The sequence below is a fragment of the Onychomys torridus genome, chromosome 5, assembly GCF_903995425.1.
Source record: "Onychomys torridus chromosome 5, mOncTor1.1, whole genome shotgun sequence".
In the NCBI taxonomy this organism is placed as follows: Eukaryota; Metazoa; Chordata; class Mammalia; order Rodentia; family Cricetidae; genus Onychomys; species Onychomys torridus.
In genome coordinates this window covers 104430157-104441985 of record NC_050447.1, presented here as the reverse complement: position 1 = coordinate 104441985, position 11829 = coordinate 104430157, and the positions used below count along the sequence as shown (strand labels likewise).

Here is an 11829-nt window from a genome sequence, read left to right as displayed (position 1 = left end):
TGTTATTGGTCATAGTCAATACCTTTCCAAAGGAAGAAAGGGGGACATGATATGGGAATATAGGATATTATAAATATGATAGGGTAAAAAGGTAGATTGTTGAACCTACTTTTAAAAGAGTAACAACTTGTTTTACATTGCTATGGTTTTAGTTTATTGATACAATTTAAAGTTAATTTTGTTATACTGTATGTATATTTTTACTCTTGTTTAAGATATTATGTTTATACAACTCATTTAAAATTGTAATGGATAATTAAGAAATATAGATTAATAATTAGTCGTCTATGATAGTCAAACTTACAGTATGTTAAGATTTCTAGGTATACATAGATATAATTCAGTTAGGTAGGTAATCTTCAAACACTTCAAAGACTTACAGAATATGTCATTTAAAATACCTTAGAAGACTTAGACTTTTCTGGACAATAAGATACATCTGCTCCTGGCAGCACCAATTTACTTCAGAGAGAGATGGGTGTTTAAGACACTCCACATGGAGTTTATCTTATTATTGGCAAAAATAGTCATTTGGGCAAGAAACTGTTTTTGCCTGGACTGCTTGACAAAATGTTGCATTTACTGGACACGCAGGACCCATAGAAAGGTGACCACTAAACTTTGCAAGGTAAAATCGTCCTTCAGAGACTGAATCTAAATCTCGGCACCAAATGTATTTTTAAACCAGCAGGGAAGGATTCACACCATACAACAGGGCCCACGTGGGATTTATTTTATTGAGGGGATGGGAGAGAAGGGGCAAAGAAGGGGCATAGAAGAGAGCAGAGACCAGTCCCTGGGAACAAGAGTGAAGGAAGAGAAAGAGAGGTAACTGTTTTTTCAAGTATGTTTGAGAACTTGTCACCCAGACACCTAGGAGATTAAGGTTAACACTGAACATCACTGACCTCCATTTATTAACAGTAGCATGCCAGCTAAGCATTTTCATTCTCACAATCCTATTCAAGCTGGAGCAGTACCTACTTCTCAGGAGTGGCTCTGTGCAACATTTTTTGGCCTCCTGAAATTCATTTAGCTCCCTTTGATACCTTAAAATTTGTGTGTCTGAATGTAGCCAGTATGAGACCATTAGTTCTGCTCCTTGTGAGCTGCCTGTTCTTTATGGTTTTTAGTTGTTCTTTTGCAGAGCTGCCAGCTTAAGTCGTGCTTTGCATAGGAAACTGCCAGACATTCTACAGGACACAAAGAAAAGTGACTGAGAGACTCGGCTTAGGGGCTGAAGATGGATGCCCCAATGCTGCAGAGGAACTTTGGATTACTGTCCAGGCAGACAGCTATCTCTGTCATTCTAGATTTTTGGAAGTTGCTTACACCGTTCTTCCTGTTTACTTAGGTAATATTATATTCTTCTGGGGTTTTTGACGTAAAGACTAGATAGTTATAATTTTCCTTGGTTATGATAAAAGATAAGTTAGATATGAAACATTAGACTCACAAATATAGGATATTTTCTTTGAATTTGCCAAATATAGACTAGATATTGTAACTAATTCTTGCTTGATAACTTTTGGTTATATATAATTTTATTATGTTAAAGTTAAAACTTTCCTTTTTAATTAAACAGAAAAGAGGAAATGCTGTGGAATAATGCTTTTGTAGACTGGTTTAATAAAATGCTGATTGGCCAGTAGCAAGGCAGGAGGTATAGGTAGGATAAGCAGACAAGGAGAATTCTGGGAAAAGAAAGGCTGAGTCAGGAGATGTCAGCCCACCGTCCAGGGAGCAGCATGTAATGGCACACAGGTAAAGCCGGAACATGTGGCAACATAGAGATTAACAGAAATGAGCTGAGTTTAGATGTAAGAGCTGGTCAGTGGTAGGCCTGAGCTAATATCTAAGTAGTTTTAATTAATATAAGCTTCTGAATGATTATTTTATAAGCAGCTGTGGGGTCTGTGGGGCTGTGCAGGACCGGAGAAAACTTCAGCCACATGTTTCCCCTTGTGGATAGTGATGCTAAGCTAAGTTACAGGCTGCAATAGATCTGTGTTTGCAGAAAACTAGCCGGAGAACTGCACTGGACCACGAGCCACCTAATCTTACAAGTCAAAGTCCCCAGTCTGTGTGCAGATCCCAGGTCTCATCTTCACTATCTTGTACGACCTACAAGTACTTGGTTTGGTCAGGAAGAGAAGGTGCTTGGGCCTATAGTCTAACCACATCAATGCCATCCTAAACAGGGAGCTTACAGACAAAAGATAACCGCTACCCAGGAACTTACCTGGGTGGGTGCAGGCTTCAGGTCTGAGCCTTCAGCGAGTGAAATGTTTCCTTTTCTAAGTTTAGAAAGTGTAGGAGTGGTGGGTGTGAGCATCAGATGTGGTTACATGGTGAGAAATAGGCAGGAAGGGACATCAGGCTACAAGTGGTATTGGCTCAGGTGGACTGAGTTTGTGGCCAAAGAATTTGTTTTCCTGCGGTGCTTTCTTACCCTATGTAGGCACAACAGTTCTCATGAGATGGTGATGGGGCCTGGCTTCTGCTGCCTCAGTGTCCCCTAGTCTCACAGCTGGTTTGGGAGACAAGTCCAAGGCTCTCCATATCATCTGCCTTTCCTCTAAGCTAACCCTCACCAGATTTAGACAAGGAGAATTTAGTGGCTGGCCTTAAATTTCTCTGTAAGCGAGTTTTAAGTTCCTTCATTTTAAAAAGTGAAAATGGATTTGTAATGAGTTTGTGGACTGCCTGAACAGTGTATCCCTGTGGTACATACACTAAGCCCAGAGGACCAAAACTCAATCTTCATTCTGAAGATTCACACTCACAAATGATGAGGCTTTCTTTTTGGTGCTGGAGATAAAAGACAGAAGGTAAGGGCTTTACTCTGAGCTACACCTCCAGCCCCACCAACCCTAAGACATTTATCTTTTAGTCATCAGTGTGTTACATGCCCCCACACCCCCTTTTTTGAGACAGAGTTTCTCTGTGTAGCTTTGGAGCCTGTCCTGGATCTCACTCTGTAGATCAGGCTAGCCTTGAACTCACAGAGATCTGCCTGGTTCTGCCTCCCAAGTGATGGAATTAAAGGCATGTGCCACCACCGCCCAGCTTTATGTGCCCTTCTTAACATGTGCTATCTGCCTTCTGGAGGGAAATATGTCTTCTGGGCGAAGACCAGGTGCACTGTGATCCTTCACAGAGAAACAGACATGACCTTCACATGTCACGTAAGAATACATTGCACATGATGTTAGACTTGGTTGACTTGCTCTTTATTAATGAATGTGAGTAGCTTTTGGTAATTCTACCATGGAGAACAAGAACCATGGGTAAAACACACACACTGAGAGATGTATCTTGGGCTGGAGAACTTAACGGGAGGGTAGAGTTCACACTACACACTTCCTAGGTGCCAGCTTTCCTCCTTGGGTAGTGTTCATAACAAGTAGTTACTATTACAAAACAGAACAAGTAGTGTGATAGAGCTCTTGAGATTATTCTGCAAGCATCCATTGGGTCGAAGGAACAACCACAGCAGTGGAGTTAAGGCAAAGATATTTTCTCTTGCTTCAGAATCTCCATAGTTCTTAATGTATTCCAACATGATTATACATGCATTCAATTTAAAAGGCAAACAAGTTTACAAATTACTACTGGACACTTAAAAATAAACACCATGCCACTTTTCTTTTAGGCAGCACCAGACTGAACTTTGCATTATTTCAGAAACTTCAGGTACATTACAGTCTTCTGAGAAAGGCCCAGTACTTCAGAATTCCCGGGGCGGCTGTGGAGAAAGAACGTTACTGGCAACAAAAGTTAAGACAGTTGGGAATCTAAGGAGCTGTTCCCACGTGTGCACACACATTCAGGCTTCCTTCACTGCCCTACTGCTTTGTTTTCCTCTTTCTCTCAGGTGCCAGGGCCTCACTCAGCTCTGTAGCACGCTAGCAGCCTCCTGCCTGCTTCTCCAGCCAGCACAGTTATGCTCCTTTTTAAAGGCAGGCTATTATAGCTGAGATGTGAGTTCATGGACACCTTTCTCACTACACACACACAGGGCCTCCATATGTGGAGAATTGGCAATCTCACTTTCACTGGGCCCCAAAGGGCTCAAATTTGACATGCTCTACACACACAGGAAGATTGCCCTTCTTATCCAGGGGCTCTTTTTGTGATGGAATTAAGAAAAACCTGGTTGCAGCATCTTTTTAGGGAGAGGCTGAGTATATTTTTCATTCATATGGCTTAAGAAATGTGAGTTGGCATGAAGGACTGGAGGTGCCTGCTGCCACACACTTCAAGCTGAGGAGTTCTCATGGCCAGAATCTGGGGTTTGACCCACTGGAAAACCTCATGGAAGCCCAAACTGAAGATTTTAAATAGCTCAATGACATAAATGTCTTTTTCTTTGGTTTCAAAATCAAAAGCAACATGATTAACATTTTCAACTATGAAGCAGAATTGACAAGGATAACAAAACAAAACAAAACAAAACAAAACAAAAAAAACCCACTAGCCTAAATAAGAAAGAGAGAAATCAATCTAATGAGGTAGCTGAGGTCAAAGATCAAGTCCACAGCCTACACCAATGAGCTCAGTAAATGCTCAGGCATTTTTAAACACAAACTGCTATGGTGTTTAATAACTGTTATTTCTTTCCATTTCCTGCAGGTACATACAAACCTGAGATTTAGTCCCTGCAACATGAGGCCATCCAGAGGCTGAAGTGTGTAAAAGCAAACAGGAAGCAGGCTAGACCTCTGCTGTAGGGCTACTGTGGCTCAGGTCCTTCTTGTCCCCATGGAACTCAAATGATGCTGGTCCCACACAAAGCAGGCACCAAGTGGAACTCAGGGCTCTGACTGGCTGGCAAGTGGAGTATGTCTTGAGACAGCAGAGAGGCTAGGGTCTGATATACCTAGCAAGCCCAAGGCAATTCTCAGAAGTCCCCTCCCCTGTCCCTACATACATAATTTTTGGTAGGGATTATGTCACCTTTCCTCTGGAGGGCCCTGTCTCTCCCTCCTCTGCATTATCTCAGGTTCTGAAACACCACTGCTTCCAGCTGCTCACACCCTGAGTGCTCACTGATCACAGGTGTAGGCTGTTACCTGGTGAGTAGCTTTGCAAAGCTAAGTTCAAATGACTTCCACGTGGAATTGAACAAAAAATGTGGCCATCCCAATTCTGTCAGCAGGGGATTTATAACTTGCAGTACCACAAACATTCAGTCCTCACATGCCGAGACACATTCACATGCATACTCTTTCATAATGCATACATTTGTAGGCACATAGGCACACTCTTACACACAAACAGTTAATACACTGCAGCCCAGCAGCATCCCAGGCACAGCAAGCTCAGGTGAGGCCAAGATTGGGTGAAGATGGGCAGAGTGAAAAGGCCTTGAGCAGGGCAGGGGAGGGTTGCTGGGGAAGGAGCCCTGAGTGGTCCACCTTGCTGTGATCTCCTTTTGTAGTCCTCAGAGGCAGTAGCCAGCACACCAGGCACACCAGCCTGTAGGCAGCCCAGAAGACCCTCAGCAGGAAGGAGAACACCAGATCTCTGTTAGGTCTCTGTCGTGTAGTTATTGTAGGTCAGAGGAGACAGGGCTGAAAAGCTGCTCCACCGCCTGGTGCTAGGCCGGGGCTCCATGCGCCCTTGCTCTTTATATTTACCCAGAATACTTTTGGCTTCTTCTGCATCCCGCAAAGGGTTTTCTCCATATTCTTCTTTCAGCCACTGCCGATACTGGGAAAATTGGAAACAAATCTCCAATGTCACACGCACGCACACATGAATTCACAGTGACTTTCACTTCTTGAGCAATGGTGAAGGTTTCACGTGGAAGCATGGGAATCAAGGGCATCAGGCAACCACAGCTTTGCAGTTGACAGCCAATGGCAGGCAAGATAAACAGCTGTTTCTTCAACGATCTGGGTTCAACACTTGAAAAACTGTTGAACTATCCATCTACTTAGCAGACTTGGGTCAGTTACTGTCTGCTGCTAAGGAATCTAAAATGGATGCAAGAAAAAAGTGTGTTCTTGTGCCATCTGCCTGTGACAGCCAGGACTGATGAAGAGTCCAGGGAGAAAACAGGAAGAGTTAAGGTTCGCAATTCAGAACCATCTCATAGAAAGGTGAGCCTGTTTACTCCAGCCAAGAACCTAATACTCAAGTTCCCATAATTAGTATGGGAAATACCCCTTCCACTCTCACCTGGTTGACCATAACTTTAATAGCTTAAAGGCTGAGGTGAAGTCAAAGTGAAAAAGAAAAATAAGAAGAAAGTAGGCCAAACCAGGAAATGGTCACTACACCCAGAGGGAGAGCAACCCGCTGGTATGGAGAACCAGGCATCGCACAACGGCAAAGCTGCCGCACAGGAGCACAAACACGCAGGAAGACTCTCAGGGATGGAGGGTAAACCTTGGACCTGATAACTTCTGTGGGCCTTTTAGTTCCAAGCGCCATAATACCCGGGGTGTCTGTCTACATCTGAAAAATTCCCTAAAGACCACTCACCTGGTGCACTTCATATTTCTCAAATTCTTGCAGCTGCCTTTGGAAGCCCAGGTTGGGGTTGGCACAGGACCTCCCTGCTCGAACGGTGTGCAAGGCATCTTCCCAACCAAAGTCGGTGACAGTCATGATGTATGCAATCACCAGGGTCACACTCCTGGAGACCCCAGCCAGGCTGCAGAACCAAGACAGCTACATAGTACAAGGACAGTCTGAGAACTACAGACCCAGCACTCCACCCATCCAAAGGACCTCATTCTAGAAAGTCTGTCTTCCTTGAGGTTTTCATGGAAGCAGGCAAGGACTTACTATACCAAGAACTCTGTGCTACTCCAGCTCTACTGGAGTGTAACCATTCTAGAGGCATTTTAGCCCGATATTCTATAGCTTTTCTATAGGATATAGCCTGGATATTTTCTATTTCCTTGGCAATAATGTAATTGCAGCGCAGTGAGTGGCTTAGGGCTTCCAACCCTATGCAACAATTCCACTCAAAACCTGAAGGCTTCATGGCTTTATTAGCTACCATATATAAAGGGCAAGTCTATGACTTTCAAAGCTTATGAAAGGGCTGGGAATGCAGCTCAATGGTAGATCACTTGGCTAGCATCCTCAAGGTCTGGGTACCCATCTTCAAAAAGGACTACAGAAGCCTTTTCCAAACCTTGGCTTCTAGATTTGTTTTGATCTAACCAAGCAGAGCATTATGGCGGGCAGACTGAACACTCCATGCTCCAAAGCAATCGCCAGGGTACTTGCAAGCACCAGTGGTTGGTTGGTTGGTTGGTTGGCCCTGTCAAGCGGTTAATTTTAAATGCATATATAAATTAACACACAAGACTGGGCTTCTTCAGAATGTTCTATCAATGACTATAAACATAGGGAAGCTTAGAGAATGTTCTTGTTTTCTGAAAAATTTCAGATATACACAAATATATTAAACTTAGACTATCAGGCCTAGAATAGTCTAACAATAATAATAAACCCTCTTCTTAAGCACTAGCTCATCATCAGGCTTTTTTATTAGGAACTACAAGGGAATTTTAAACAAACATGACCTCTTAGGCTACAATTCTTGATATGGATTCAAGAGAAGCCTGGAGAGTCTCTGGGGTTTCAGAATCTCCATCAACTGCCTCCAATTGCACTCCCAAGGCACTTTAACCCAAATGTAATGGAAGGTTGAAACAATTACCACTTGTATTGGCTATGCTACCTGCTTTCTAAAACAGTATAGCAACAACAACAACAAAATACTGCACATTATTTAATATAGAAACATAAATCTGTGTAAATCTGCAAAACACCATTCTTAAAGCTACTGAAACATCTCATGTCCTTTTCTGCTTTGTGGACTACTGGCTCACAGCTTTTGGATGTGGCTTCTCTGTCTACTGTATTCTGGCAGGCCCACCACCAGCGTAAGCACCAAGAGTTACCACTTCACACTGCTTGTGCTGTGGGGGTTGGAGGGGGAGGACCTGCTTCTATTCAGTCAAAAGACTTACACTTTCAGTTAATTAATATCACACATCATTCAAGATGAGGAGATATGATCAATCTCCACTTTAACTATGCAGAGCCACGGCTCTAAATGTTGCAAGCTATTATTATCACATCAATGGTAATACCCAGAACTCACCAGGTGAAAATCAGAGCATGGTGCAAACACTACATTTAAGTATGCTGGCTTGCCTTTCTTTTCAGTGTGTGTGTTTGCATGCATGTTCACATGACCTTTCTGATCCTGGGGCACTGGTCTCAGGGCTCACTGTGGATACCAGAATCCATGGTGTTCAAGGTCTCATAAAGGGCAGGGTACTTGGGGCTGTCTGTGTATTTACTCCCAAACATTTTCAGGCATCTCTAGGTGACACTAAGCACACGACAATGCAAGTGCCAGCTCAACAGCTGCTGCTGTTGTCACATATTGTTTAGGAAATAAGGATAAGAAAAACTCGTGCATGTTTCGTATAGACACACTTTTCCTGGATATTTAGAGTCATGGTTGAAATCACGGATTTGGAACCAATGGATATGGAGCACTGACTTTCCATTTATGATACAAAGGACAACAGACTGAAGGTGGGTCCCTGTAATAAAATATTTAATTCTAAGTCTGCTTGGATCAGTTTAAAGAACTAGAGGATAACACATACAACAAAAGCCCCAACCTCAAAGTGGAAAGGAATTATTTTGGTGTTACAGAAATGTATCTCTATACAGCCACAGTTGCTACCAGAGTTGGTAGGAGGAAGCAGAGCTTTGGAATGGCCACCTTGGGGTCTTGTGTGAGTCTAACAGGACCAGCTGACACATAGATACTGTTTTAATAAAATGTCAAACTAGTAATGGCAGTGTTTTGTGTCTACTAATCTTGACAACAACCTCTAGAAATCCTAAAGCAAAACCAGTCAGTTTTCTTTCAGGACAAGGAATGAGGACTACTACAGAGCAGGGCAGCAGCACAGTATGCATTGGAGAGGCAGAATCTACAGTGCTGTTAGGACATGAACTAATCAACCAATAGAGAAAGGCCCTCATAGGCTCATATATTGAAATTCTTGGTCCCCAGTTGGGAACAGTTTGAGAAGGATTAGGAAGTATGGCCTTGTTGGTGGAGGTGTCACTGGGGATGACAATGACTCTGTCTGGTCTCTAAAGTTTCAAAAGCCCAGGCCATTCGAGTTAGTTCTCTGCCTCAGGCTTGTGGATCCAGTTAGAAGTTTCCAGCTATTGCTCCAGCAGTATACCTGCCAGCCTGCTGCCATGCTCCTTGCCAGGATGGTCATGAACTCTTAACTTTCTGGAACCATAAGTCCCCAGTTAAATGCTTTATTTTGTAAGTTGCATTGGTCATGGTATTTTATTACAGCATTAGAAAAGCAACTAAGTTAAAAAGACACCAATTATTAATCAAACTTATGACAACATTATGAAGAAAGAGTCATACCTACCAGTGCACAAGACAGCCCTCACCCTGGAGTCGGCACTCATGAATGAATTTAATACTTTCTTTAAAATGTCTTGTCCTATGCAGAAAAAAAGTGAGAAGTGACATTTACTATTTAACATCTGATGAAAAGAAACATCTTCTGGGATTTACTAAGATGTCTTAGAACAATGATTGTCAACTTTCCTAACGCAGACCCTTTAAAGAGTTCCTCATGTTGTGGTGACCACCAACCACAAAATTATTTTCATGCTACTTCATAACTGTAATTCTGCTACTGTTATGAATTATAATGTAAATATCTATGTTTTCTGATGGTCTTAGGTGACCCCTGTGCGAGGGTCTTTCGACCACAAAGGGTCTGTGATCCACAGTTGAGTCTGCCCCATCTAGAGCCAGACCATACTGGGACCAGTGCTGCTTCAGCCGTAGTTGATCACAGGCATACTAAGGATTAGAAGGCCTCCAATCACCAGAATTTTCCAGAATTTATATACAAGTCACCCCTGAATCATATGGGGTTGCTACTGACTGATACACGGAGTTCTTGCTTAAGCTCTTATATTCATCCTGCCCCTCACACTGGCTGTGGACACTATACAGCCTCAGAGCTCAGATGAGGAAGGTATCTCTGTTATGCGGTCTTCCCAAGTCCTAGAAGCTGGCTTATTTCTGACACCCTGGAGAGCTTGGAGGCACTGTCTGTAATCATCTCTCCAGAGACCTCCCTGGTTATTCTTGTCACTGGAGCTGGGGGAAAGGAGAGTTTAGTTTCAACTGTTCTGCCACTCTGTGTGGCCTTAGAAGCATGACTTAGAAAGCAAGGATGATGGCTCACAGAGGAGATATGGTTAAGATATCAATAAGCTTTGCAAACTCTGCAGTTTGCAATGATGGCAAATATAGTTCGTTCTTCTAACCCTACCTTTTGGGTCACTTCTTTTCTGGGCATTTATTCAGCATAAAACTATTCAGGAGATCCACCATCAGGTTCCCGGGCAGTATGCCTGTCTTGAACCATATGGACAAAGATCTGCACTGGAGCATGGGCCAAGTAAAGGTTGCGAGGTGTAGGCCCAGAACCTTTCACCAGGTGTATTTTACCTTTAGGTGGTTTCTAAAGCACTGAAATACCCAAAGCTGCCTATGTGCCCAATTCATTTCTCTATAAACACTGAGTACTGGCCATTTTCCAGGGATTATGACAGGGTGCGAGACAACTGTAAGGAATAATTCTCCTTACAGAATGATGGGGCAAATGAAATTTGGCTACTGCTACAGAAGAACTCAGGGGGTTATGCTGGCAAGAGGTAGTGTGGTTGTTTGAACGGGAACGGGCCTATAGATTCATGTGTTGAATGCTTTGGCCCATAAGGAATGGTACTATTTAGGAGGTGTGCCCTTGTTGGAATAGGTATGGCCTGGTTGGAGGAAATATGTCATTGTGGAAGCAAGTTTTGAGGGCTCATATATACTCAAGCCACACCCAGTGCAGAGTTTACTTCTTGTTACCTGCAGATTAAGATGTAGAACTCTCAGCTCCATCTCCAGCACCAAGTCTGCTTGTATGCCACCATGCTTCTCACCATGATGATAATGGACTAAACCTCTGAAACTGTAAGCCACCCCAATTAAATGTTTTCCTTTATGAAACACTTGTTATGTTTCATGAGTTGTTATGGTCATGGTGTCTCTTCACAGCAATAGAAACCCAAACAAGACAGAAGTTAGAACCAGGGATTGGGGTATTGCTGTGATAGGCCAGATGGTGTTTTTGTTTTGAAGTATGTGGACTTTGGGAGTTTGGATTAGAAAAACAGTTGAATAATTTAAGTAGGGCCTAATGGGACATACTAGAAGAAGAATGGAAGACAGTGGTGCTGAGGGTGACTTGAACTGTGGGGACCTGGCTCAAGAGGTTTCAGAGGATCAGAATTTTAGTAAATGGCCTAGAGACCCATCTTGTGATATTTTAGTGAAGTATATGGCTACTGTTTGCCATTGTCTGAAAAGTCTGCTTGAGGTTAAATAGTTTTGGATTAATTCCATTGGCAGAGAAAAATCTCAAAACAGCCTAGTAATGACTCCACTGTACAGTTATTAGCATTCACTCTTATGAAGATCTATAATGAAAAGGAACAAGCTGAGAAAGGAAAAAAATATAAAATGTACAATTTGAGGAGAAAAGGAGTGCCAGAAAGTAGGATGAAGTTAAATCCTGTGTTCATGGAAATAAACAGATTTAAGGAAAACCTGATGTTAAATGGGATAAAGAGAGTGGAGACCTCAGGGCAAGATCACACCCAGCTAAGCGTCCGATGTGTGAAAAGGAACTAAAGAACAGCTCAGGTGCAGGCACGGCGGTGTGTGCCTGCAACTCCAGCACT

General features: G+C 42.9%; 1 protein-coding gene across 2 annotated transcripts in view; it reads right to left on the bottom strand.

Annotated features, from left to right (window-relative positions):
* Positions 1–3214: 3214 nt before the first annotated feature.
* Positions 3215–11829, bottom strand: part of Dusp22 (dual specificity phosphatase 22) — a 60333-nt gene continuing 51718 nt past the window's right edge. The window contains exons 5-8 of one of the 2 annotated variants that reach the window (XM_036187818.1): positions 9447–9521; positions 6493–6664; positions 5643–5715; positions 3215–3748 (exon numbers count right to left, since the gene is read on the bottom strand). In XM_036187818.1, coding sequence (XP_036043711.1) covers positions 3702–3748; positions 5643–5715; positions 6493–6664; positions 9447–9521 — 367 coding nt within the window. In that variant the 3' untranslated portion in view covers positions 3215–3701. Of the gene's footprint in view, positions 5716–6492; positions 6665–9446; positions 9522–11829 lie in introns of both variants that reach the window. The other variant, XM_036187817.1, reaches the window with a different exon arrangement.